Genomic DNA, 27,641 nt, shown 5'->3' with positions numbered 1-27,641 from the left:
TCAGCAGTGAAGGTCTCCCACACCCCCCAGGACAGCTGAAACTGGACATCACGCTGAGCGTCAACCAAGCGCTGCAGGGTTCCCGTATATGAGGCTCTCGGGGTTATTCGCGGTGGTTACCAGGGCAGCAGGGAAAGGGAGGGGAGGGGTTCTTTAGGGGGCACGGAGGCATGATTTGGGGGAATGCTGTGAGAACGGCTGCACCACTTTTAGACTTTCATCAGTATCATGGAGCAACCCTTGAGCTGGCGAAACTGAAGTCCTAAAAGCTCAGCGGGCTGGAGAGCCTTCTGACAGGGCTGGAAGCACCGGCAACGAGGTGTGTTTCCCTCCACGAGCTCCCACTCAGAGCCGTTGGGGAGAGTGACCCGGCACTCCTGTCTGACCGGGGCGACCTGCCCCTGGGAATTTCGGAGAAACACCTTTGAAGATGCGCCACCGTTTCTCAACAACTGCTCCACGTCCCTTCGGCGGGACACGCCCCTCGTGTGAGGAGCCTGGCTGGACGCTGGCCCGTTGTGTATTCCGGCCTGCGTCCCAAAAGGTTCAGAAAAATCCAAGTTGTTGGGAAATCAAATTTTGGGAGAATAGAGCAGTTTGTGTTGTAGGAGACCCACGATCATGCGAAGGAGCTTCAAGCTCGTGGGACAATGGCGTTATTTCCTCCGCTTCCCTTTTCCTATGAAGTCCTTGAAGCGCCCTCGCATGCCTCTAGTGCGCTTGTATGTAGAATGTCCACCAGCTCTAAGCTCCTTGGTACTCACGGCCTCCTCGAGGGGAAAGCCTGACAGTGGACATGGACGCAGGTTGCCCAGCAGCGGTGGGCTCAGACTAGTGAGCCTTGATCACGGGCATGTGAAGGGAAACACGCATCAACACTTTATCGGAAGCTCAAGAAACAGACAGAACACCAAATGGAAAAATTCAAAATCAGACTTTTACTCATTTCATAAGGATTGTCACATACACCTACCAAATGGAAGCAAGCCAAGCTGCAGAGGCCAATCCGAAGAAATCATGTTTTCTTCATCGATATGCTGAGGGATGCGAAAACACGCTTTAAAAATGTGTTTTAAGCTCGAGTGTGGCAGAAGTGTTTGACTAACAGAGAAAAAGTTCTACTCTAGTCACAGAGCACTTGATGATGGAGTGGGATTCTACACACCAGTCAATGGTCAATACTGAAGTTGAAAACTGCATTTATGGTTTGTTGTTTTTAAACATTAAGGTGCCATTTCATAAGTACTTTATTGATATTATATCACACAGCACTTTACAGTTTACTTAACGGTAGCCTAAATATGAATGAGACATGCAAATATTCTTTTCCAAAATATGGGCAAAATGTCTTTTTAGAGTGCTTTTGAACACTAGCCTAGCTTTAGCTACTAAGCATGTAGTTTGACCTTTTCCCCCTTCTTTCAACATGGCTTTGAATAAGTTAATGCAAAGGCAGCTGCAGAGAATAGCCATTGATAAATAAGAACCAAGTTCTCCAAGGGCACTTGCTTTCCTTGCGATGATTATTCTGATATCTATCAGCAGTTTCTCTCGTCTCCCTAATTCTCCAACTCTACAGCCAGAAGGCTGAGAGGGCTCAGCTTGGGAAGGTTTCTATGTGATAGTGTGTATCTTTACATAGGTAAATATGCACTGCATGTGCACGTAGGAAGACACGCATGGACACACAGATGCCTTCAAACCACTAGAAGTAGCTCTTCTTATAGGCCCAAGGTTGGTCCTGGGGTCTGGACACCCGCGAGCTGATGGTCGGTGTCTGTCTGGGTAACTTGTGGGCATGATGGGAGGAACTCCCGCCCCTGGTGCTTGCAGGCCTGTTCCCGGGCAGCCCAGCAGTGTGTGGACAACAGGGAATGTTGACAAGCATTGCTCCCTTACAGTGCCGCGTCTCTGCAAAAACATCTGTCATGGAAGTCATTTTCATCTGTGATGTCCTGCAAAACTTTGGGGGGGGGGATACTAATTGTGATTTTTTGCCCCCCCCCTCGCCCTTTTAAGAATTCTTGTCTTAGTCAAAATATTCCTCAAAGTTGTTTGGTATCATCCCCCATCTCTCTCTGTCCTGACATGGCTTACTTTCTAATGCTTGTTCTCCTTGAGAATATAGGCGCCTTGTCCTTCGGCCAGGGCTGCCTCTGAGGGCCGCTGGCGTCTCTGTCTGCCTTGGGAAGTTCCTTAATGAGACAAGCACTGGAGGAGGCAAAGGGGCAGACAAAATAAAAGCTAACCATCACCTGCTGGAGCCTCATCTCAGCTTTGTTGGAAGCCTGTGCGCGGCTCAGGGCTCTGCTGCTGCTGTCACTGTGATGCCATGATCACAGAGCAGCGACCCCGTGCCCAGCACATCAGCTGCCAGAGACACCTGAGCACAGGATGAAGTTTTCAAACGCCTGCCCAGGGGGTGTGAGAGGACGTCTGGCTGACTATAAAGCGATGGGAGGCAGGTGGACATGGTAATTGATTATTGTCCAGTTTGCCAGAGACGAGACATCTGTAGATCACCTCGGACGGTCCTTGTCCAGCCTGGTAGCTAAGAGGCTGTTTGGGTTTGTCAGCACTAGCTGCCATCTTCGGTAATACAGCTGTTCTTAAGACATGCAATACTGGGCAAATGGTGGGTGCTGCGGGTTCATTTTTGTACCTGTGAATCCTCTATCTATAAAAGTAAAGGAGAAAACTTTCTTGTGGAGAAGCCAGAGGAAGAAAAGTGTGGACAGTCACAGAGTGATCAGTTTGTCTTTAGCTTCTTCTGTCTCGTTTCTCTACCACCTGCTCTTGATGGCTCTCAGGACTCTCTATAGTCAAGACAAAGCTCTTGGTGTAACCAGGCTTGAAGTTTTCAGGGGTCATGAGCTTGGTTGTCAGAAGGACTTCCCTTTGACCTGCAGGGATGGCATATTCATTTCTGGAGTCCTGGTCCCAATCTCAAACCTGCTGCCACCAGGATGGTTCCAGGGGACAGTCATCCCATAGAGGGTTTCTGTGGCTGTCAGATCGTTCCGGGAGCAGACCACCCCATCCTGCTCTTGCAGAAAAACTGATGGGTTTAAACCACCAACCTGATGGTTAGCAACCCAGTGCTCAGCTAGAGGTTCCAGCAGGGTCGCTCAGAGCCCTGGGACTGAGTCTCTGCGAGAAAAGGCCAGAAGCGACCTGCTCACTGTTAGTTTTCTAACACTAGACTTGTTTTCTCTCTTCCTCTCTGTCCAAAAAGGATTCAGCAAGCCAGTGGGGGACTGAACTTGTGTTGAAATAAACTGTTTGGTCTGACATAGCAAATATATACCGACTGCAAAAATATTAAGACAGTTAACTACGAGTGGACTCGAATTCCAAGGTGTCAAGAAAGGCTCTTTGATTCAAGGTTCCCCCCCCCCCCCCCCGCTCTCTCTTACTCACTTACTGTTTTAAAAATAAGAGAAAATGTCATCAGTTTTGAGCAAGACAAGAATCCACTTGGGTCAAGTCGGGGTTTGAAAACCTCCCTGTGAAAATGAACTCTTCCCAAGGGGGACATTCTGGAGCTATGGAGTCCTGTGAGAACCCCGGGGGAATGAGAAAGCTTTCAATGCCCTACCAAGATTGAGGCTAGACCCACACCGAAAACCAACTCACAGCCATCGAGTCAATGCTGACTTATAGCGACCCCCTGTGGGCTTCCGAGAAGGTAACTTTTTACAGGAGTAGACTGATCAATCTTTTCCTGTGGAGCTGAGGGCGGTTTTGAACAGTCGACTATGTAGATCGCAGCCCAAGGCATAACCACTACACTAGCAGGGCTCCAAGGCTATGCCCAGGACCTTAAAGAACTCCTGGGAGATGAGCCTCCACTCTGGTACCCAGTTCCTTAAGCTGAGAGTTAGGAATGTTGGGGCAGTGAAGGAAGAGAGAGGGAAATTATATGTGCTCCTTCCTGCTTACTGGCTTACCTTCAGATAAGCTCCTTCCTGCCTACTGACTCATCTTCAGAAGTGTTTCTCCAGTTTTGCAGCTAATGGGGAGGAGATGAGCCAGGCTGGGGAAGAGAAACTGACAGCTATCAGTCATAGGCCCTGCCTGGCTACAAGGATGCTGGGAAGGGTCTACCTAAAAATTCCTGCTGGTAACAGCCCCATGTCCCTCTGGCTGCCAGCAATGGCCAGCTGAGGAGGGGGGTAGGGTTCCAAATGATCAAGCAGGGGACAAGTGTTTACAGACAGACTTGGGTGAGAAAATCCCCAGACTGGGGCCTGATCTTTCTGATCCTCCACATTAGCTCCACTTACAGTTTCTATTGGGCAGGTGACCATTTAAAATGCATGACCTTGGGCTCTTTCTGTTGGAAATCCCAAACAGTCTCAAGCTGTTCCAAGTTCATGGAAGCAGCTCTAGCCAATTAGTCTCTTCCCTTGTTTGGTGGTAGCTTCTGAGTCCTCTCATGTTCTTGTCCCTTGGTAATTCTTGCTCCCTGATTCCATGAGCACGTTTCTAATCCTTGCACTGATAGCCTGAAGAGTGGAGGACAAGGATGGGCTCTTATGCATCTGTAGGGCCGCTGCCTGCAGGGCTGCGACATCACCATCCACATCCTCCCTTGGAGTCTCTCTTATTTGGGGGTTATGGGGGAACCTGGAAAGAACATGGAAATATTTGGGGAGAGGTGTGCCACCTCAACAACTACCGATTCTAAGAAGCAAACAATTTCCCCCCAGGACTCTACATACTCGCTACATTTGCAAACCAGCTCGGCCTTGATTAGGAAGCCCTCAGTGAAGGGGAGAAAATATGTAAGGAGAACGGCAATCGTCCCAGTGCCTTCGGTCCCGCCATCTTAGGAGAACAAGTATACCTGAGAAGAAAAACGAAGAACATCTAACCCCTCGCCCCTCCTATTTAAATCCTGAGCTTCGCCTTACTACCAACAGGGCGTTCTCGGGAGATCCCTCTGCTGCAAGACAGCCTTTCCACCACGCTCCAAATCCAAAGCCCGAGAAATGCTCCGGCAGAAACTCCAGTTCAGGAGGCGCGGTGCGTCCCCTCGCGGCGCCCACCAGCCCGAGCGGACCTTCTCCCTTCTCGGGCCCGGAGCGCGTTGTCTTCAGCGTTGCCTCCTCTCTCCTCCTTATGCACAGCGTCTTCAGTGATCAGAGCTTCAACGTGTGGAGCCACTGGCTTAAAGAATATCAAATATAAAACTTTGCCATATAGACCTTTAAATCACACTATGTACAAGTTATTTGTTCAAAAGTAAAAGATACAGTAACTAACACAATTCAAGTTTTTTTTTCTTTTCATCTTTTAAATTTAAATTCCCTAGATAGAAATTCCAGGAGGGACGGAAAAGCTTTCCGGATCAGTGCTGCCACCCCAGGGGCACCTCGGAAGCTTCACGGCCCACTGGGTTGTCGTCGGTGTGTCCAGAGCCACTCTTGTGAAGAGATCTGACCCCAGAAGGTTCTGGAGATGCAGTGCTCTGGAGGCCGAGTGAGCCTGCAATGTCCACCCAGGACAGTTGTCCACTGTTGCCCACGCCACCCAGCTCCGCGACCTGGAAATGCTTCTTCTCAGAAGATCCCCATTTCACCTGCCGGCCTCCAATCTTTGGGCGTTGTCTGACTCACAATGGCCTGAGACACTAGACTCATGCCCGTCTGACCTGAGAACTCCCTTTTTCTATGTGGCAGTGAGTGAACCAAGTATGCTGGAAGTCCACCAGTGCATATCCACCTGCTGAGTGACAGGCGGCAGGCAGGTCCGGGAGGGGTGAGTGGGAGGCCACAGGGAAGGGGAGGTCAGACAAAGGGACAGCGTCCCTCACTGGGAAGCAGTAGTTTGCTTTCTAGAAAGCAGCTGCAGGGAGGAACACACATATCTAGCCAGTCTGTAATTCATCTTGTGAAGCAAGTGAGAGCGCGCCCGATATAGCCCGATGCAGCTGAACTTCATCAGGAAGGGGGCAGGTAGTTCCCAGGCGTGCTGCCGGCTGCGTCAAGTGGACCACTCCAATCCCTCGAGTTTTCCACTTCACGTTGCTGGAAAGCCATTTAGAAAACTACCAAAAAGGTGGGACGAAAACAAGACCAAAAAAACCGTGTGCCATGCAGAGTGTGTGCTATTTTTTGTTTTGGTTTTTGAGTAGGTTGGGTTGCCATGGTTACTAGGTGATGGCAGCCCTCTCGGTGGCAGATGAATTCTCTTCTTGGGGGAGGCGTGTGTGTGTGTGTGTGTGTGTGTGTGTGCGCGCGCGCCTTTGCATGAGAGGCCTCGACTAGATTCTGCTGACAAGGGCCGACTGCTGCTTCAGAGATGGTGAGAGATTGGCTCCTGCGTGAGCAGCCCTAACCCCTTCCCGCTGCGTGCAAACTGACGGACGGACGGATGGACAGACGCAGTGTGGGTCTCGAGGGTTGAGAGGTGGGGCAGACGGAGTGCCTACTGTAAACACATGCCACAGACCCAGCCTGGATCTCGGCGCCAGTTCCTTCGCCCACCCCTACGGGATGCAGCTCGGGGTCTATTTTATCTGACTTCCTCTTTCATCAGGTTGGGGCTTGGGTGCCCGTTGAACCAAAGCGAGTGCACCCTATGTGTGGCGCTCATGCGGCTCATGAGGAAACGCCTTTGCCAGCCTTTCTCTGGGGTATCAAAGTCCAAGGGCCTCCCCCGCCGATGGACTTCGAGTTCTAGCAGAATCGCCTCGTGTCAGCTGAGATGATCGTGGGGATGGGTGACACCACAGCTCACAGAAATGTTCATCTTCACAGGTATCAGCAGTCTGTCACCTTGCCTTTCTCAGTGGCAAAGAGAAATGGTCTACCACACGGGGATCAGCGGTTGTCATGGATACCATGTAAAGCTCAGCAGTTCCAGCGGGCCCACAGTTAGAGGAATTCCACGTAGTTCTCCGGGATGAGGCCAGTCTTTCCGTTCAGAGTGCCCTCCAACCAGCCAGGCTCCTGAGATGGGTGAACTGCATAGGGAGGGAGGGAGAGCGAGAAGAAAGGGCATTACCAATGGGGCGGGAGTGTGTGTGTGTGTGTGTGTGTGTGTGTGTGTGTGTGTGTGTAACCACTCACTTAGTTACATAATTCTAGCACTTCTTTAAACATGAAGTTCTTAACCCTTGCCGATACAAGTTTGTGGATGAAGGGGATTCTGAATGTTCTCCACAAGAAAATAAGGTACAAGGCACACCAAGTTTTGCATAAAATGTTAGGGATTTCATAAATTTTTCTGAAGTCTTTGGTTTAAAGAAGGAAGAAATAACAGCATTCCATTTTTTAGGTTAATGTGTTCAGTAGTTGTAGCGTTGGATCAATCCATCGATCCACCCACCCAGGAAACACTTCTGAGCATTCCTGGAGGGCGGCTAAGAACTTGCTTTTAAAACTACCTTGCTCCTAACCATGTGTTTATGCCCTTCCAATCCTTACCCTCTGCAGCCTAATTTCCTTGTAAATTCCTTGGGCTTTTTGAATTTTATGGCGGTTGATTAACTCTCTCTGTTCCGCCCACAGCCTTTCTTACATTCTCTTTTTTCCTGTTCCCTAGAACACTTGGTCTTCCATAAACATTGTGAACGCTGTCCCCTTCCTCCTACTCTTGCCAAGTTCACAGGGTTTGCTCTTTTGATTTGCTAATGGCCACAGACTATGTGCCCACTTCTGTGACCTCACCATCCATGCCCATGGGAACCATTGTGATATTGTGAAGATCAGAGACAATCCAGCCGAGTCTGCAAAATCAATAGCAGGAAGGAAGAGACAGTGCTGTGGCCTTCAAGGGAGGAGTCACTGCAGCTTTGAACTGGGAATGTCCAAATCACTCTGAGCTGAAGCCCTGGTGGCTCTTCCGATTGTGCTGGGAAAACTTCGACTTTCTGAGAATGTTTAGAGAGAATGAATTTTTCAATTCCCTTCCTGAGCTAACTAAGTGACTTCCGGAGCTTGTTTTAGGAAGCATTTCTGCCCCCAAACGACAACAGAATTCTAGTTTCACTTTTAGGGAAAGAATCAAAAACAGAGAGCAAGTGAGTAGGCAGTAAAAGACAAATCTCGAGGCTTCTCCCAAACCCCCAAACCAAATTGTGGCTACAACTCCATTCCAATCCATTACGACTACCTTGAGATGTACAGCACGTTTAAACAATGGAGTCCAGCTGCCTCTTAGGGCTTCTGAGAGATAAGCTTTGCTAGTGGAATGGTTAAAGCACTCAGCTATTATGTAAAAGGTCAGCGGTTCAAACCCATCAGCTACTCTGGGAAAAAGATGTAGCAACTTGCTTCCATAAAGATTTATCACTTGTGTATCCTTCAAGCCTGTAAGACCCCAGATGCTCTATCTTTTGATAGTCGGGCACCATCAGCTTTCATCACCCATTTGTCTTCAGCGATTGTGTTGGAAAGGTGAGCATCTCAGAATGCTGGGTTATTAGAACAAAGTGTTCTAGTGTTGCGGGAGTACTTGAGTCGAGGCTCAATGTCCATCTGCTTCCTTAAACAAAGCCCACATGGAAGAAGCACACCAGCCTGTGTGACCATGAGGTGTTGATAGGATCAGGTATCAAGCATGAAAGACCCAAAACCAAAAATCATGTCAGTGTGAATTGTTCCCAGTTGAATGGCTGTTCTTGTAGCTGTTAGGTGCTGTCACATTGGTCTGACTCCTGAAGGACCTACGTACAGAACAACATACCACCCAGCCCTGTACCATCATCCCCACAGTTGCTAGGATTGAGGACATTGTTGCAGACACTGTGTCAGTCCATCTCACTGAGTGTCTCTCTCTTCACTGATCCTTGACCGATCATGCTGTCCTCCGGTGACTCACCCCTCCAGTGAATAGATCTAAGGTACAGAAGGCTAAATCTTCCCACTCTCCTGTCTAATGAGATGCTGCTGTCCTTTTGCCAAGGCAGATGTGCTGTTTTTCAGGCCATCCATGACATATTCAATAGTCTTCGCCAACAGCATGATTCACATGCATCAGTTCTGCCCCACTCGTCTTTATTCATTGCCCTGCTCTTGCATGCATATGAAGTGACTGAGTTGTTATTCTACCTGATGGACCGAGTCCATCTCTTTCAGTTACATTTGGCCAGCTGCCCAGCTACGGCTCAGGTGTGGAAGTGGTACTCTCTATAAACATGAGATGCAGACTTTGCCAGCGAGGGGAAGACTCAAAGGAGACAAGGGAGGGCCTCAAACTAGAGGACAAGAAGTCAGCCACCGGGGATTTGGGGACAATGGAGACTGCTACAGTCTTTAAGTCAGAGTTTGATAAAGTGTGGGGCCCAACCACATGCAGCAAAATCACCAGGATGCAGATTCCTGGGTTCTAAGATAAAGCCATTGCAGCAGAATTGCTGGATTTGAGGCCCACGAATCTGTATTTTAACGAGTGCCCTTTCCTTGCCAAAATGCCTCTGCAATGTAGGTTGCAATATAAAATTAAAATGCAAGTTCTCACCAACTGATGGGGAAGGGAGTCCCCCCTCTTCCGAGTCCTTTCTTCATCTTGTAAGACTTAGCAGAAGCTGCACTCAAATATCATCATGGAATCCCATTCATGGACTTTCTTGCCTCCCTTTCCCGAGGCTCCTGGAATACCCACAGCACGTTTCACAATGCGATTCACAGGCACTGCTGCTGTTCCAACTCAACGTAAAGACCCAAATCCTCACAACTGGACCAATGGTAACAGCACGGTCAATGGAGAAAAGACTGAAGTTCTCAAGGACCTGGTCTTGCTTGGATCCACATCAGTGCTCATGGAAGCAGCAGCCAAGAGAACAAACAACACACCATGCTGGGTAAATCTGCTGCGCGAGAGCTCCTTAAAATATTGAAAAGCACAGCAATTACTTTGAGGACTAAAGAGTGCCGTGGTATTTTTAATTGCCTCATCTGCATGCGAAAGTTGGACAGCAACTAAGGAAGGGCAAAGAAGAAGAGATGCTTTGGGTTTATGGTGCACGCGAAGGGTCTTTAAAGTACCGCGGACTGCCCAAAGAAACAACAAATCTGTCTTGGAAGAAGTATAGTCAAATGCTCCTTAGAGGTAAGGATGAGAGACTTCATCTCATATACTTTGGACATGCTGTCAGGAGTGACCAGTCCCTGGAGAAGGGCATCACAGTTGGTAAAGTGGCGAGTCAGTGACCAAGAGAAAGACCTGTGATTGACATAGTGGCTGCAACAATGGGCTCAAATATAAGCAAAAGGACCGGGCAGTGCTTCAGCCTGTTGCCCACAGGGTTACTATAGACAGAACGGACTCAGTAGCACCAAACAACAACAGCTGTTGTTAAAGGAACCCCACTGGTGCTGCCAGGCCAGCATCTTCATTTTCCTGAGACTTACCAAGATTAAGCATCTGACCCCAAATTGCACAGCTGTCGATAACAGAGTTCGATCTTACAGCCGGGACATTGAACTTCAGACGCTATGGTCTGAACTACGACGACTTTTGCCCAGCATGGCACTCTGAGCATTGAAGATGCCCCATACGTACTTGCTGGGCTTAACTGCAGCAAGGCCTAGCTGTGCTCTGCATGCGCGAACACATGCACACCAACACAGTGTTGCGGTGCATTGCTGGGCAGCGTTCCAGTCAAGAAAACAGATAGCAAATTTAAGTTGCTGCTACCATGGGTGTGCTTCCTGCCAGCCCCTTCTTGTCCACTCTGACCATCTAGACACAACACACACTGCATGCCCAACCACTGCTGCTCCCCGCCCTCGCTCACTGTGGATAAGGAACAGGTGTGTGGCTACCGCCTGTGATGGCCGGCTGCCCCAGGAGGCATTCATTCATTTAACTTTTACTGAGTGCCTGCCATTTGCCACACTTGGTGGGAAGTCCCTGTGTGTATGGTACAGACAAGCTGAGACAAGATTTGGCTCTTGGTGGGAAACTATCTCTTGATAAACATACATATAATTCCAGACAGTGATAAGGGAACTGGCCTTGAAAGGAATGGGATCCAGGGACAAAAGACACGTGAACTAAAACCTAAATGACTGAAAGGGGCCCGTCAAGCAGCGGGTACAGCAACTACAACGGAACTGTTGTTAATTGCCATCAACTTGATTTCAACTCATAGTGACCCCATGTCACAGTGCAGAGCTGCCCCATAGGGTTTTCTAGGCCATAATCTTTGTGGGAGAAGATTGCCTGATCTTCCTTTTGTGCAGGTGCTGTTTGTTCTCTCTCTCTCTGCCCCCACCCCTCCCCGCTCTGTCCAATGAATCAATCTCTCAGCAGCCGAACAAGGTCGCACCACCCAGCCTCTGCCAAGGTCGGGGAGGGAGATTTAATGTGACTTAAAAAGAGTGGTCTGCCAAGTTTTCCAGAGGCGTCACAGAGCAAATACGCCTTCCTACTTAACCCTGCTGTTTTGACGCCACAGTTTACAGGTGTTGCTACTGGGGGGTCTAGTTCATTCCGGAGTGAGTTTATGCCAAACCAAACATGTTGAAGCATGTCACTCTGATCTGTGGGCAAGTGCAGACAAGTTCCTCTTGGTCTTGTTAAAGTGCTTTCAAATGAAGGATACCTTCGTGCCATGGACTAAACCGTTGAGCTCAGGACTAATGTCAAATTTGAAACAAAACTCAAATGGACATCACCTCTAAACACTGAAGCCTTGCCACAAGTTTACAGGCATGTTGTCCCGCACAAAGCCACTGCTTTGCGATGGGTCACATGTTTTGAGGAAGGTTGGGAGACCTCAGAACCAAGAGAGAGAAGACTGTCAAGGTTAACAAACAAAGTGTAACAATGTCTAGACGTTGGTGGAAGAAGAATAAAGAATTACTGTTAATGCAATATTTACTGAAACTGGAGTCTCACATAGTTGGGCATTTTCAATTCTAAGCTGGAGTCTCACATAGTTGGGCATTTTCAATTCTAAGCCAACATCTTGGTCTCAGTAAGCTTTTGGCTCCATGACACAGTGCCAACACCAGTGTTCAAAGAGCAGTTAGCTCCAAGAGTAGCTCTTGTCCTCATCTTCTAAGCAAGATGGGAGCGGATGCAGACCACTTCCAGGGAAGAGTCTGGGGATTAGCAGTATGACGCAGAAAGCGAGGTTGAAGCAAAAGATCCAAGAGGATCTGATGGGCCAGTTAAATTCAAGGATCAGAAGGTTATGTTAACTTTTTTTGTGTGGGGAAGGTGGGGTAGTATTTCAAAGGTAATATTCATAGATTTTCTCAAAAGACAGAGGACAATCCTGGGGGGGGGAGAGCTTATGATTAAGAATTTTAATGAAAGCGGCCTTGACGAGAAAAAGCCAGCAAATTTGGGTGGAGAACTTTTTCCATGACGACAACAATGCAGGGTAGCCATTCTTCCAGGGTAGGGCTCTTCTTTGGGAATTTCACTGGAAGACCTTACAATCCTGATCTCGCTCCTTCGGGTGTCTTTTTGTTCCCCAACTTAAAGAATAACACAAAGGCAGGAACACAATTCTAGTCCATTACAGATGCCCACGCTGCAGCTTTGCTGTGCTGGAAGTCAAACAACACGGGGTTCCTCGGGGCAGGGGTCCGGTATGGAAACACCTCTTTGAGAACTGTAGAGCCCTAGATGGAGACTGGACCTAGAAACAATAGCTTCATTGTTATTTTTGCTTAGCAAAAGTTTCTGTGGTCTTGTAACAATATTTTTTATTTACCCTCATATAAAAAAAATCCAAGATTGCAGCTTGAGGATAGGTTTCAACTCAACGTGAAGCAAACAAAATTCCTCACAATGAAACCAACAGACAGCATGATAAACTGAGGAAAGACTGAAGTTGCTAAGGATTTCATCTTGTCTGGCTCCACAATGAACGCTGAAGGAAGCATCAGTCAAGAGATAAGATGATGCGTTGCATTGGCCAAATCTGCTACCTAGGACTTCTTAAAAGTGGTGAGAAGCAAGGATGTCACCCTAAGGACTGAGGCGCACCTGACTCAAGCCAGGCTATTTTCCATCACCTCAGACATATGCGAAAGTTGGGCACAGAATAAGAAAGACTGAAGAATTGATTCATTTGAAATATGGTGTTGGCAATGAACACTGATAATACCGTCGACTGCCAGAAGTACAAACAAATCTGTCTTGGAAACAGTACAGTCAGATTATTCCTTAGAAGTAACGAGAGTGAGACTTCGTGTCATGTACTCTGGACATGCTGTCAGGAGAGACGATGATTCCCTGGGAAAGGACACCGTGCTTGGTAAAGTGAACGATAGAAAAACAAGGAAGGCCCTTGATGAGGCGGATGGATACAGTGGCTGCTACCAGGGGCTCAAACAGAACCAAACTTGCAAGGAAGGTGCAGGACTGGGCAATGTTTTACTCTGCTTTCCAAAGGGATGTTAGGAGTAAATACCAACTTCATGGCACCTAACAAAACACCCAAACGGGCTATAGGCTGGATCCGCCCTGTAACCTTTGGCCCCTCATTTGAGATCTGGATAGGACTTCCTAATGTATCTAGTATATCAAATGCAATGTACCAGGTGAGTCCCGAGGAGGCCCAGAGGCCGGCGCTGAACTGTGGAGGTTCAGAACAATGGCAGTCATTCCAGAGCAAGTGCAGGCCGCTGCTGGAGAATGTTTAGTAGGGAGAAGACAGTGTGATCCACAAGTGTCACCAATCACTATGGCTGCTGGACAGAGAAGAGGTGAAGGGGGTAAGAAGTTAGAAGGCTCGTGGCAATGCCCAGGTGAGAGGCGGCCTGGAGTTGGGTGGTGGGCAGAGGCCTGGCTGAAGAGGTTGAAAGGGTCCAGCCCAGGGAAGTCCCCATACCCCACACAGCCCACGCATCTTGGCTGGTCCCTGGTGAGGACATTCCCCTGCAGCAAAGGAAGTCCAGGGTGGGTTTCCTCGAGCTTGTGAGCACCCTGTAACGGGAAGGAATGGGCCTAGCTCATCTCCAATATTGATGAGCACATGCCAAGAACCAATGCTAATGACTGGCCTGTGGATTTTCCAGGGATCACTAATCACGTTTCTTCGAGATGACTAACGTTCCTGAGAAGGCAGCTGCTCCTCTTTCCAGTTACTGTCTGAGGTGCTCACGCAAAAGCGGGCGGTTTCCTAGTAGATTGGCAAGGCTGGTACTGGAGTCTTTCTGAGTAGTGTATCTCACCTCTCTCCCCCTGCACAAAGTCCGCAAAGTGACTGAGCAGTGGCCTGGTCCCGGCACAGGCAGGGCCTGTGGGACCCAAAGGCTTAGAGGTTAATCATTAAGAAACAACAGACTTTCTGCCTGATGTAGCCCCTCCCTCCTTTTGCATATTCATTTTTCCAGGTCATATTCCCCTCCCCCACAACGCACTTATGGTGCATGCCCACTCATGCTAAACCGGAGCCCGGGAAGCTCGATTTTCCTGGTCTGCCAACTGGATGTAACCGCTCAGAGAAGCTGCCTTACGTGGCCCTTAATCCATGTCCCTAGTAGAAAATGAGTAAGAGCTAGAAGATGGAAAAGACCTCCCTGGCTAATAAGCCCCTCCCTCCCCACCCCCTAAGGCTTAGTGTCTCCTTTAGGGATAGAGGAGGAGAATAGGGTAGAGGTAGCATTTATATCTAAAAACAAGCCCTAAGAAAAGAGTCTCCGTTGAACCAATCTGGAAGGCAGGTGAGCATTTGATGTAAGTCATCCTCTTCAGGTGCAGCTCAGCCCAGACTGAGTGAGTGGTGTCTTTTTCACCCCAGCTTGATTTTGCCTTTTGCTCCCAGGGACTGAGAAAGTTCACTGGCCTTGCTAGTTAAAGACAAACCACGCCAGTGAACCCTGCCTGGCCTCCAGAAGCCCACAGGATAGCTAACGTAAGAGCTCTGACTAGTTCACCGCAATCTCTCTCCTGGTCCCACGAGGTTTGCGGATAATGCCCAAATTGTTGAGGACAAAGTCACAGAGCCTTCTTACCACAGCACCCTGCTGGGAAGGAAGGGAGTTAAAAAAAATCTCCTCAGTATCTTTCATTTTCACCTGTTTAAACCTGTCCTCTTCTTTATCTCCTTCACTCCCAACTACTGAAACTACTTTGAACGGGAAACTCAGAAATGTCAGAAGCTAGAAGGTCATCACAAAGGGTCGCACCGCATTGCCTGGTTCCCTTCTGTGGAATAGCTACAGTAGGCGAGCGGCTAGAGGTCAGAGGTCATTAGTGGTGATCAGGGCTGTTGGTGGGCGGAAGGGTGCCTCACTGCTTAAGGAACACTGAGTGGCTGTTAAGGGTCATGGAAAAATTAGAAAATGCCTAACCGGAATGGTTCATAAGTAGAACCAACGTCGCCGAATTGCAAATGCCAAATGACTTGTCTGTTATCACAACTTGAGAAAAGAGCATGCGGCTGGCATCAAATGGGAGAGATTCTTTGGAAAGCAGTCTGGCAGTTCCTCTAAAGGTTCACCTGCGTGACCCAGCAAGCCTACTAGCAGGGACATACCCAAGAGGACTCCAAACACCTGTCCACGCACAAGCTCGTCCATAAGCGCCGACAGCAGTACTCTTTACAATGGAAGACCCTGGACACAACCCAGAAGCCCATTGGCTCACTGCCTGCTGTGCACTGAGCATCTATCTCAACATGTCGTGTGCTCTGGCGGCTGTTTTTCCCCCCAACACCTTTAAGGTCGCTTTTGTTACTGCCTTGCTATGCCGGGAGGTGAGCTGAGGGACAGAGGTGACCGGAGGGACAGGAGGTGAGCTGAGGCATATTGCTCAAGTGCTCACAGGGCGAGTGGTCAGGCCAGGATGCGCGGGGGCGGCTTGCATCAGAGCTCAGGATCTGCCGTGCTGTGTGGAGGCCTTGGCTGCCCTCCTGGTTCTCACTGTGCACACCTTCAGGCCAGAGGGGAGCACTTGGCTACGTGCTGGTCCTGCCGGGCTCACTCTGCCTCCATCGCCCTGGGGCTGGGGAGGCTGCCACAGAAAATGTCTGACCCTGAAACCAGGCGGCTGCTCTGGCTTCCTCCTTTCAGCAAAACAAAACAGACCCTTCTGCCCAGGGGCCCAGGGGAGAGGAGCCACACCACAGAACGTCATCTGTGGGAAACGGCCAGGAGAGAGTTGGGCGCTTGCCTGCTCCTTGATCTTACGCTTAGGGTTAAAACATAGTTGCTTTGGGGGTGTGTGTGTGAGAGTATGAGAATATAAAAAAAGAAAAGAAAAGGTGTATTCAGTGCTAGTGCCTGGTTCCAGCAGGCCAGGGGCACGACGCCATCTTCAGAGCAGGCTCCCGGAGCGCAGGGTGGCCTGTGAGAGGAGGGTTGACTGTGAGACGGTCCACTTCACACTCGCAGCGTTAAAGGGAATGAGAGCAGGGACAGGAGCAGGCTTAGTGATCCTGGTGTTGTGATGTGCTGTCCAGGTGGGCCCCGCCTCATGGTGACCCCCCATGTGGGGACCGGAATGAAATGCTGTTGAGTCCTGACCCAGCCCCACGATCAGTTGCCTGGAGGTCTGTGGTGAGCCACATGATAGACATGAGCCGCCCCCACACCCACCATGACGGACAGATGGGGCTGTGTGTGAGGTGCACTCAACGGGAATCAGGCAAGAATTTTACCACTGAGCCACCTAACACCAAACCCACTGGTGCTGAGTCCATTCTGGTGCCTCCTTGAACTTGCATCTGGGGCAAGCACCACCATCCTGAGGGAGGGTGCTGTACCGATAGGGTTCGCAGAAGCTGCTCGGTGGCTCCTGTCCCCTTTAAGTGGCATGTGCTAGACTTGTCATACCTCAGCTATGCCTCGCCACTGAGCCTGAGAGGATCAAGGCCCAGCATATGTGGTCTCCTGGGTGTCCACCCTGGGCTTCTGGTCACTCCTAGCAATACTGCCGTCTCTCCCACACTCTCGCTTACCCTCTGTCCAGACTCCCAAAGCCACTGCCAGGCACGGGGCTGGGTCCCAGGCCCTTGCCAGCAGCTTTTCATTTATTGCCCACACCACTCCCCTCCCTGCTCCGTCTCTCTGTGCATGAAGACGAGGTGGAACTGTACCGCCCGACTCTGGGAAATGCTTCTGGGGTCCTGCTGCTGTCCTCTTACTTGAGGAAACGGCAAGTGAACAAACATGCCGACACTCCGTTTCGCTCTTCCCTATTCTCCTGCGTTTCCCTCTAGGTAGGAGTCCCTGAGAATGACCCCCTGCTTTGAAAATCATTTTATTGGGGGCTCTTACAGATCTTATCACAATCCTTACAGATATCCATGATATCAAGGACATTTGGACATTTGTTGTCATCGTTTTTCAAAACATTTTCTTTCTACTTGAGCCCTTGGTATCAGCTCATCTGCCCCTCCCCCACCCTCTCTTTCTCCTTAACCCTTGATAATTTATAAATTTTTTTTTCATGTTTTACACTGACAGATGTCTCCCTTCACCCACTTTTCTGTTGTCCGACCCCCTGGGAGGGGGTCATATGTAGATCATTATGATGTCTCCCCTTTCTCCCCATCTGCCCCTTCCCCTCCTGGTGTTGCTACTCTCATTATTGGTCCTGGGGGATTTATCTGTCCTGGATTCCCTGTGTTGCAAGCTCTTATCTGTACCCATGTACACGTTCTGGTCTAGCTGGATTTGTAAGGTAGAATTGAGATCATGATAGTGGAGGGGTGGTGGTGGAGGAGGCATTAAAGAGCTAGAGGAAACTTGTATGTTTCATCGGTGCTACACTGCACCCTGACTGACTCGTCTCTTCCTTGTGACCCTTCTGTAAGAGGATGTCCAATTGTCTACAGATGGGCTTTGGGTCTCCACTCTGCACTCCCCCTCATTTACAGTCATATGATTTTTTGTTCTAGATCTTTGATGCCTGATACCTGATCCCACTGATACCTCACAAAGGCTGGTGTGCTTCTCCCATGTGGGCTTTATTGCTTCTCAGCTAGTTGGCCGCTTGTTTATCTTCAAGCCTTTAAGACCCCAGATGCTATATCTTTTGATAGCCAGTCACCATCAGTTTTCTTCACTACATTTGCTTATATACCCATTTTGTCTGCAGCAATCATGTCAGGAAGGTGAGCATCACAGAATGCCAGGTTATTAGAGCAAAGTGTTCTTGCATTGAGGGAGTACTTGAGTTGAGGCCCAACGTCCGTCTGCTACCTTAATACTAAACATATACATACATAGATCTATTTTCCTATAATTACATGCAAATATATTTAAATATGCATGCCTGTATTTAGACCTCTATAAATGTCCTTTGCCTCCTAGTTCTTTCCTCTATTTCTTTTTACTTTCCTCTAGTCCCACTATCACGGAGAACACCCCTTATTGACCCCTTTCCCTTGTCTCAGCACACTCCACACATCTCTAGGAGGGTGTGGGAAACTCACCATTCTCGAAGACCGTGCCTGCTGTGAAGGAGAGCTCGGAGTCGTGCTCAGCTTTGCAGGCGTACAAGGCTTTTGCCTTCCGGAATGGTGTGCTGTGTGAAAACAGGAGTTAATTGAGCATTTTTCCCCTAAACCGCCTGAAAAGTCCAGACATTTAATCTCCCTTCTTCCCTTTCCCTGCAAGGTACACCGTCCTCTCTGTGGGCAGAACCTGACAAAGCAGCCAGATGGCAAGATGTGAGGTGGGAAAGTTGCAAGGTCACAGGAGGAAAATGAGAAAGGGCCCCAGAAAGGCCCTCGGCTCTGTGAGGGCATGCTTCTTGCTGGGCCACCTCGTGCCGGCTGACAACGTCACCTAGGAGTCGCAGCAGCCGAAGAGGGTGCAGGCGGGGCTGCGTTTTGGGAGCTGGGGAACCTTGGGAGGAGGGAACATGAAAGGACTTTCAAATTACTCCACAGAACTCCTCCAAAAGGCTCCGCTGACAGTGCCCACGCTCAGCGAATCGACCAGGAGACATTGGTGGACACCTGGACGTTGCTTGCTTGCTTCTCCATGGGCTGGATCTTCCTGGGGAAGCAGGATGTGAGGACTGCTGCCCCTTAGCATCAGGGAAGGGCAGGCGACAGGGAACGCGCGTGTGTGTAAGTGGTGTGTGCTTAGAACACACGTGTGGATTAGAAGTGAGAGATGACTTTTTTTCCTGTCCTCTCGTACCCAGTGAATGTTGGTAACTATTTTCCTTGTGCACTAAAATCACCCGGGAGCTTAAAAAATAAAAATGAAGCTGTGTGAATTAGGTCTTGAATTACACATATAAATATGGGCATTCAGCAGTGTTCTGCAAACGCTCCAGCAATATGCAATCAGGGTAAAGAGCTGTTGTTTTAGAGTCGGATAAATGACCTTTGCTCTAAACGGTCAGATGGCGCATATGCTCGGCTTTGCAGCCACATGCTCTGTGTCATGACTACGCAATTCTGCATCCCTTGTGGCACAGAAACAGTCAGGCAAACACATGTTTGTGGCTGTGTTCCAATAAACCTTTACTCATATATATAAAAAGAAATTTTGGTAGTGGGCTGGATTCAAGCCTCAAGCCCCAGTTCCCTAACCCATGTTCTAGAGAGGAATTTGGAAGAGCTGGTAAACCCTGTTGCCCTCTGTCGATTTTTGCTTCGGTCTCTAACCAGTCGCTAACAATCCACATCTCAAGAACCATAGGAAAAATGACCATGGCTTCTCAGAGGTCGGACTTCTTTGGCCTACTTGAGTGTCCCCTTTCCCTGAGGCATCTCAGAAAGTCAGGTGAGCCCCAAGGGCAGAATACAGACAACTCACTACACGACATCCTCCAGACTAGCAAGTGACTCAAAGGGTGTCTGATTCACTTTCTCTTCTTTCGACTAATTCAGAGCTCTGGATGAGCTAAGGGCGCAAACCCTTCCATAGAGGGCTGACTTCTAGTGACTAAAGGAGAGGTGAGCCTACACAGGCTGATGGGCCGGCGTCTTGGGGCGCTGTGGGGCTGTGAATTCTTGGTGTCACCGTGTGCAGCCATGCATGGGAGCAAAGCTAGCCCTGGCCAGGTACCTACAGCTTTCAGCCTCCGTTCCATGACAACAGAAGGAAACATGCTTGAACCTTCTGCCGAGCAGAATGGCCAGAGGAAGCGACTCTCCGAAACCTGTGTCTCTGTTGCAACCCTGGCTTTCGAGGGGCCACGAGGTGCTGGCCAGGTGGGAGAAAAGCAAGAGGAGCCGCTGGGAATGGCGAACAGGAAAGAAGAGACTTGAGGTCTCATCAGCCCCAGCTGGCAACCAGCTCTTCCTGTTTCGAGATCAGTTCCGGTCCAGCGGGGAGCTCAGAAGGTCGTGTCCATGTTGGGCTAGCAAGAGGCAAACTCAATCTCTGTCTCTCTCCTTCTTGAGGGGGTGGGGAGCGGAGAGGATTAAGTTTGTTGTGAAAAGTGCGGAAGCAGTAAGGAAAAACCGTACTGACAGGTGAGTGGGTGTGTGGAGACCAGGCCGCATCCACTCCACAGGGTCTTAGAGAGACAAGGCTGCACGCGGCATTATTGCTCCTTGAGGGCGGGGCGGGGCGGGAGCATGAGGAAGAGAAAGAAACAGATCACAGGGAAGGGAACCTGGAGGGTGAGGAAGACCACCTTTTAGGTGGGGTTCCTTGGCCTGGGTTTCCATGGAGGTCAGTTATTAACCTCATTAAGTAAAGGCAATGGGACAATTCGGGGGCAAGCCAGGGCAAGCAGCTGGGGATTTGGCAGGCAGAAGACAAGGGGCATGGTCTTAGGTGCCTCAGGCGACCTTTCCCCAGGAGACCCTTTCCACTAGTCCGCAGCTAGGGCCGTCCCATCGGAAGCAAGGAGGAAAAGTGCATGGAAAAGGAAAAGGTCAGGGAAGTGCCTGACCCCCTAGAAGGAGGGCTTTTCTACTGAGCCCCCTCCCTGACCCCCACGGCAGATGACACACAAGAGCTGCCATATAAAACACGGAATTCTCAGTTAAACTGGCATCTCAGGTGAGTCATGAGTCATTTTTTTATAAGTATGTCTGAACATTGGGACATACTTATACCAAAAGCGGAGATAAATTGTTGTTTATGTACAATTCAACCGTGTCTTTATTGGCTTTTTCTGACAGTCCAACCCAGGGCAAAAGCTTTCTCTTCTTAAAAGTTTGTGGGGCCAACATGTCCCGTGTCCCCACCAATGCCATCATCCTGCTCAACAGCCACGAGAAGTGTGTGTTGGGTAGGGTTCCTACTAAAACAATAGATCCTGTTGGCAGAGAGCCTGTGTTTGTAGGTTTTGGCTGGGTTAAAAAAAAATCCCCACCAAACATCCTTGCTGCTCTGACCCCCGGGCCCCTACACCCCCAGAACCCTAGCAGGGGGCCCAGAGAGCTGGGGGGGGGGATTTTGCTGCCCCAGCCACGGTGCCCTTCAGACCTGTGGGGCCTCAAGGGCATGGATGAGCTTGGATCCTCTGCTCGTTCATTTTTAATTTTCCCTCTGAGCCCGGCACGAGGCCAGGAGCGCACTCAGAGGACTTTCCCTCAGATGCCCTTGCAGGCCTTGCAAAACGACGCCACGCTTTGCCGCTGTCCCGGCCACACGGGGGAAGGGCCAGCTGGCTGGGGTGGGGGGGCCTGATGCCTTGACACCCTTTGCCGTGACTCCTGTGCAAAGGCAGGTTATGGGCCTGGGCTCTTTCTGGGGGTGCAAGGGACCAGGCCGGGGCTGTAAAGACCATGTTCCCTCGGTTCCCTTTCCTGCTGAGCTGTAAAAGGCAACTTCTTCCCTGAACTTGAACGAGCATGAAACATGGCTCTGAGAGGGGAGAGGAAGCCCTTTCCAGAGCAGGCACTGTGTAGAAGTTCACAAGGCTATGCATTAGGTCTAATTATTTACTTTTAAAGGCTCCTTCCTGTTACTTTAGGGGAAGGCAAATCCGTATGCCTGAGTGTGCGTGGCTGCGTATTGCAAGGGCAGCCCACAGTCCCTCCGAGGGACAGCGTCCCCAGCTGTGCTCTCACCGCATTGGGACGGAGCTCGCCAACAGCCACTGCCAAGTCCCCCTCCCTTTGGCTATTTCCAAAGGGGCAGTTTCCAAAGGGCCCGAAGCACCAGCTCTCAGCGGTGCTAGTCTAACAGTGGCCAGAGGAGCAGTCGTGAGCAGCCGTGACCTCAAGCACACTAAGTGGGGCCCTCCATGGCTACCACCTTCCGTCAGAGAGAAAGGCGGCGTGGCATGCCAGTAAAGGGTTCCAGGCTCAGAAACGCACGCCAGCAGTTCTACCCTGTCCCATGGGGCCACGAGGAGTCAGTCGGATGATGGCCGTGAGTTTGGTTTAGTTTGGTATCCTCTGTCAACCTGGGAGCTGGAGGGGTGGAGCAGTTGGAGACATTTGGTAAACATGTAGCCACACAGTTCACAGATACCAAAAGGAGAAGACTCCCTGGTAAAGAGTCTATTTTCATTTCTCAGTTGAAATAATTCAGCTGTCCTGAATTTCCGAACCCATTTTGTTCAAGGGGCCAATACATTGGTGATTTTCTTCCTTTTATAGGAAAACGAAAGGCATATTCTCCTAATGCCCACGTCACTCTCATGACTGAATAGCGCATGTTGGGCGTTGGAGAGTGGACAATGGGTCTGATCATGAACATCATCTCTGGTCCCGGCCTTCAGGGGATAATCAAAGACTTACATCCCATACAACCATCCATACCATATTCTGGTGACCCCAAAGTTAGTGTCTCCTGGTATTTCTGTGAAATAATTTTAATGTCAGGGAAATATCTGTATTTTTTTTTACCTTTTCCCAGGGTTTGAAAAAGATAGAAGAGGAGACCGAAAAGTTCTCTCTCCTGCCTCCCTGGACAAAACCAGGTAGAAAACCCTCATGGACTAGACCAGGTTCTGGAGAAAACGCTGCCTGGGAATGTCAAGTTGAGGTTCCCCAACCATTTACAGTGAGGGGTGTGGGGCTGAGCCCAACACCTCCTGGCCTGTGGACTTGCTCTAAGCCTTCCTTTGCTCTAACAGGGTTCAGCCATCCTTCTACCTGACAGTGGGATGCAGTAACAGGCTCCATAGTGTCTTGGTGAGAATAGAGTGCCATGTGCAGCCATAGGACTTACATGGGCTTTAATAACATGGGCTTTTCTTTTTTTTAAAAAATTGAGCCTCAGCTCTGTAAATCATTTAAGCCTTTCTGCTGAGAAGGGAGAGAGAGGGAGAAGGGTGGGGGGAGAGGGAGATAGATGCATAGACACAGACTTAGACTTCCAGGACCCAAAAATGCTTATCAGTGGGTTGGCTCCACATTTTATCTGTCTGTGAGCAGACAGTAAGTTCAAGAGAGCCACAGGTTTGCACCCTCGGCAGCTGGAAGATTCTATAGGCTCCTTTCATAGATTTAAATAGTTTCTTCTCCCCCAAAATCTCAAGTGCACAGCACTGTGGCCTTTAGGTCAGGCAGTCACAAAAGCAAAAAAAATGATGACCTGGTCCTTGGGGAGAGGAACTTGGTCCAGCGGCTCGCCCTCAGGAAGAGGTGCTGCCCTACGCCCATGAGAGCAGAGGACGCCAACACCGGAGGCAGAGGCAGGCTGGGGAATCGGATGATTCCCGGAGTGGACAGAGGCAAGGTGCCACAAGCTGGAGAATGGCCTCAAAGAGAAAAGATCCCAAATCTCGGTCCCTTATGCTCTGTGCTGTAGTCATCTCTCTCCCAGCCGGTCTGGTCTAAGCAACTCTGTGTCAGTGGTCGTGGCCAATGGCCCAAATCCCCAGATAATGTAGCCTGATGAAGAGGACGGATTAAAAAGGGCAAGTGTGCTCCAAGAAGGTTGTGTGTTATCTCTCAATTCCGTTTTCACATGAACTTTTGGAAGCCCTTTCATATTGTCTTATGCCACTGCCTGGAGAATGACCAAAGCAGGTGCTGTGTTCAGGAGCAGGGCTCCTCCCCCGGACTGCATGCACCTAGATGAAAGGGCATGAGCAATGCAGTGCGGCCGAATGGTCCTTCCTGGTTTTGACCAGAGAGGGCAGAGCCACGGTGTGTGGAGACCAGCGCCCTGGTCGTCCTTGAGGGGCTTTGGGTCAACAGGAACGAGTGGCAGCCGTCTGTGATTTTACCTGGAGTCTTCACGGCCCTCCTCTTCTGGCCTGTCTGAAAGCAAGTTCGGGTTTGCATGGCAGGGAGCAAAGCTGACGAGGAGGCTGAGCACTGCATGAGGAGAGGACCAAGCACATGAGAGCGCAACGCAGCAACAGAAAACCGCACAAACCCTGCCACAGACCTGATGGGGGATGAGTCGCTGGACGCGGATGAGGTGGGCATAGGGCTGGATGGCGCCGAGAACATGGGCCAAGATGGCGAGAGGGGTGATGTTGGGCTTGGATTCGGGGGGCTGCAAGACATAACAACCAGAAAACTCGTCAGCACAGAGGGAAACCACGAGGGGAGGACAGGAGGCGCATGGAGGCCAAACGGGGGGAGCGGGAGCCCACCAGACAAGCACTGCAGCCCAGGGACGTGAGGCCACTGCCAAGTCACATTTCCCCAGACTAAACCGTCACGTCTTCCAAGTTTATGCTTCTCAAATTCCTCAGAGCATAAACACGTCTCTGCATTTTGGGCGAATTGCTTTCAAGGTAGGTGCTCCTTCAGTCACGGCAAATGTGCATCGGCTGGCAGTGGACACCGGCCTGAAACCACGAGCCTCAGTGCCTGCGCTCACGGCACTGGGATGGCCTCTGTTCTCGGGCAGGACTAGCTGATGCAACGAGCCCTCCACGTCCACTGGCCTCAGAATGCTTTCAAAGTTGTGTCTCAGCAAAAATGACACCCCCGCTCCGCCCCCTAGGGCCACACAGGCCATTTGGCCAGAAAACAATTTCCTGTTTACATTTTTCACTAAGCGGGCTTGGTGTGGCCTTGGGAAGACGATCTGCACCGGGCACGGGCGCGTTCCTGGGAGTGGGCTGCACGGCCAGGCAGGGTGCCGCCGCCCAGGGCTGTCCCTGGGCCTGCCCTTCCTCTTGCACGGAGTTTAGTGATTCTGATGCTCAAGGAAAGAGACCCAGAGGAAGGGGGGCAGGAAGCGAAACCTTAAATCTGTCTGCTTTGTCCTTTGATGGGTAGCTGATCAAAACCTTGGAAAGGAAAGGTTGAAATGACTCACTAAAATATGGTCTGTGAGTCTTACTGGGTCATCTAGCCTTTTGATTCATTTCCATGAATCATACTAGCAAACACCTTAGCAACCCTGTAAAGTCATAGTATGTGACAAATACTGCTCACCCCAATGGCTGAGACAATGCAGAAACCATCCCTCCACAACAGGACCTGCAGTCCCTGCATCTTAAGTGACAGCTGGGGTGTTGGGGCCAAGCATTCTGTGGAGGTGACGATTCAGGAGGCACAGGCTTTCTAAACGAGTGAGATGTTACCAGGAACATATACATGTTCTGCTTGATGGGCATCCCAACCACAGCCACACCTACTGTGGTCCTAAGCGAAGTCCCCACTAAAGCTCAGGAAAAGCCCACTGAGTGAATCCATCAGATAGCCTCAGGCGAACTCACCGTTCATGAAAAGCCAACCCAACCCAACCCACTGCTGTCACGTCAAATCCAACACTGCAGCGACACTACAGGACGGAGAAGACCCCCGTGTGGGGTCTCCGCGCTGTACATCTCTCTGAAAGCAGACCGCCCCAGGGCAGCTGCTGGGCTCCAACACCCACCTTTAGCAAGCAGCTGAGCGCTTAGCCGACGTGCCACCAGGGCTCCTTATAAACCCCACCAGGGCCGAGGGTTTTTTTGTCTGTTGTATTTGCTGGCATGTCTCCAGTGTGTAAAATGATGCCTATCATTTGAAGTATGCGATAAATACTTGTTGAATAAGTACATTTAATGAATGTCATTTACCAAACTCACAGGCATTGCTTTAATTCCTGCTTCACACGTGTGGAAACCTGGGCTAAGCTGAGGCTTGCCTGAGGACATGCACCTGGGCCTGTGGGAGCCAGAGGCCAGGTTCCCACTCCAATCCTCTGGGACTTAGCTCAGGTCTCCTGCTGCCACACTGTGCTGCCTTGGGGGAAGCAGGCCCTCTCCGCTGCTCTTCGTTCTGGGTTGTGAAAACTTCTTTCCAGACCTGGTCTCGCACCAGAACCTCTCAACTACTGTTCTCTGAGTTCCTAGATGCCTGCCTTCTTGAAAAGGGAAAGATGGAACACAGCAGCAGGCAGACTTACTAAGGCTCAACACACTGTGAGCCCCAACAGAACCCCCTCCTACTGCCAGTATTCTCCCTGGTAGAGAGGCACAGCCGGCAGAAGTCATACAATGAAGGAAAATAAATTCAAAGAGCATGACTCCTTTACCCCCCCCCCCATCCTTCCTCCTTCCCCTCGTTGTTAATCCACCAAAACGAAGTCATTAGAACCTAACACAATCAGGAAAATGAGGGGGATGACAAGTAGCTATGCACGGAAAAGCCAGGAGGTTACTTTGAGGACTAAGGCTTTTTCAATTGCCTCATTGCACATAAAAGTTGGGCATTCAATAAACAAGGCCAAAGAGGAATTGATGCATTTGAATTGTGCTGGAGAAGAATATTGAGACTACCGAGGACCGCCAAAAGCACAAACACCTGCCTTGGAAGAAGTACGGTCAGAGTGCTCCTTAGCGGCAAGGATGGTGAGACTATGTCTTACGTACTTTGGGCATGTTGGCAGGAGAGACCAGCCCTTGAGGAGGACATCATACTCGGTAAAGTAGAAGGGCAACAACAGACAGAAAGGTCCTCGAGGAGGTGGATTGACACAGTGTGGCTGCTGCAACGGGCTCAACCCTAGGAACAATTGTGAGATGGCACAGGACGGGGCAGTGTTTCACTCTGTTGTGTGTAGAGTCACTATGGGTCAGAAGTGGCTTGATAGCACCCAATGGCACCACCACCATCTCCCCCACCCATGTCCTTGGCTTCAAGATGCAGTGTTTACTGCACACACACAGCTGTAACCTAAGAGAGTAAGCTTCATTAGCTGAGGACCAAGTTCATTGATCATTAGTCTGATTCTCATCCTCACTTGACTTTGGCAAGTCCTGGGAGTGGTGCCTCATTTGCTTGGATCTGTTCTTGGTTTTTCTTTCATAGTTGCTGTTGTAAGCGAGGGCCCCTTTTCTCAGTCCCTTCTCCACAACTCCACCCAACTACATAATGAAGGTCCTTGTGGCAAGGCCACACAGTGACGTCTAACTGCGGCCCAGAGGGCTGGCCACGGACAATTTGGAAGTTCAAGAGAGCAGTCCAGAGAGGCCTGGACCAATCTGCTCCTCTCCTCTGGTCAGTGGTTACCACAGGACAATTAAAAAGTTCTAAGACATTTTATTTCCATTTATTTTTTTAATGGCTTTTAGAAGTAGGAAACAGTTCCAGCTTCTTATCCCATCTGTACCAAGGATTCTGCCTCCAGCTGAAGGCATCGTTGGGAGGCTGGTCCGTGAAGGCAGCGCAGGTTCTATGCGTTGCTCCTGCCCACCGCTCTCACAGGGTCTCCCGGCCAGGAACAGATGGCGGAAGTCATCTGGTGAGTTGCTGGGAGAACGCAGAAAACCCAGAACTACTGCAAATTCCTACTCTAACCCCCATGTCACCGGCCACTAGATCACTTCAATTTTACATAAAAACTAGGGTTTCTTTGGTGCTCCCCTCAGCATAGTCATGTCGGTGGCTGTGGCTGCTACGTCCA

At 50.1% G+C, this 27,641-nt stretch overlaps 1 protein-coding gene across 1 annotated transcript in view; it reads right to left on the bottom strand.

Moving 5' to 3' along the window:
• Window positions 1-919: 919 nt before the first annotated feature.
• ARHGAP26 (Rho GTPase activating protein 26) overlaps window positions 920-27,641 on the bottom strand; it is a 522,575-nt gene continuing 495,853 nt past the window's right edge. Inside the window, exons 21-23 of the mRNA XM_075541756.1 lie at window positions 24,180-24,290; window positions 18,353-18,444; window positions 920-6,970 (exon numbers count right to left, since the gene is read on the bottom strand). Coding sequence (XP_075397871.1) covers window positions 6,882-6,970; window positions 18,353-18,444; window positions 24,180-24,290 — 292 coding nt within the window. The 3' untranslated portion in view covers window positions 920-6,881. The remainder of the gene's footprint in view (window positions 6,971-18,352; window positions 18,445-24,179; window positions 24,291-27,641) is intronic.

The sequence above is a fragment of the Tenrec ecaudatus genome, chromosome 2 (genome assembly GCF_050624435.1).
Source record: "Tenrec ecaudatus isolate mTenEca1 chromosome 2, mTenEca1.hap1, whole genome shotgun sequence".
Lineage (NCBI taxonomy): Eukaryota > Metazoa > Chordata > Mammalia > Afrosoricida > Tenrecidae > Tenrec > Tenrec ecaudatus.
This window is presented reverse-complemented; position numbering and strand designations above follow the sequence as displayed.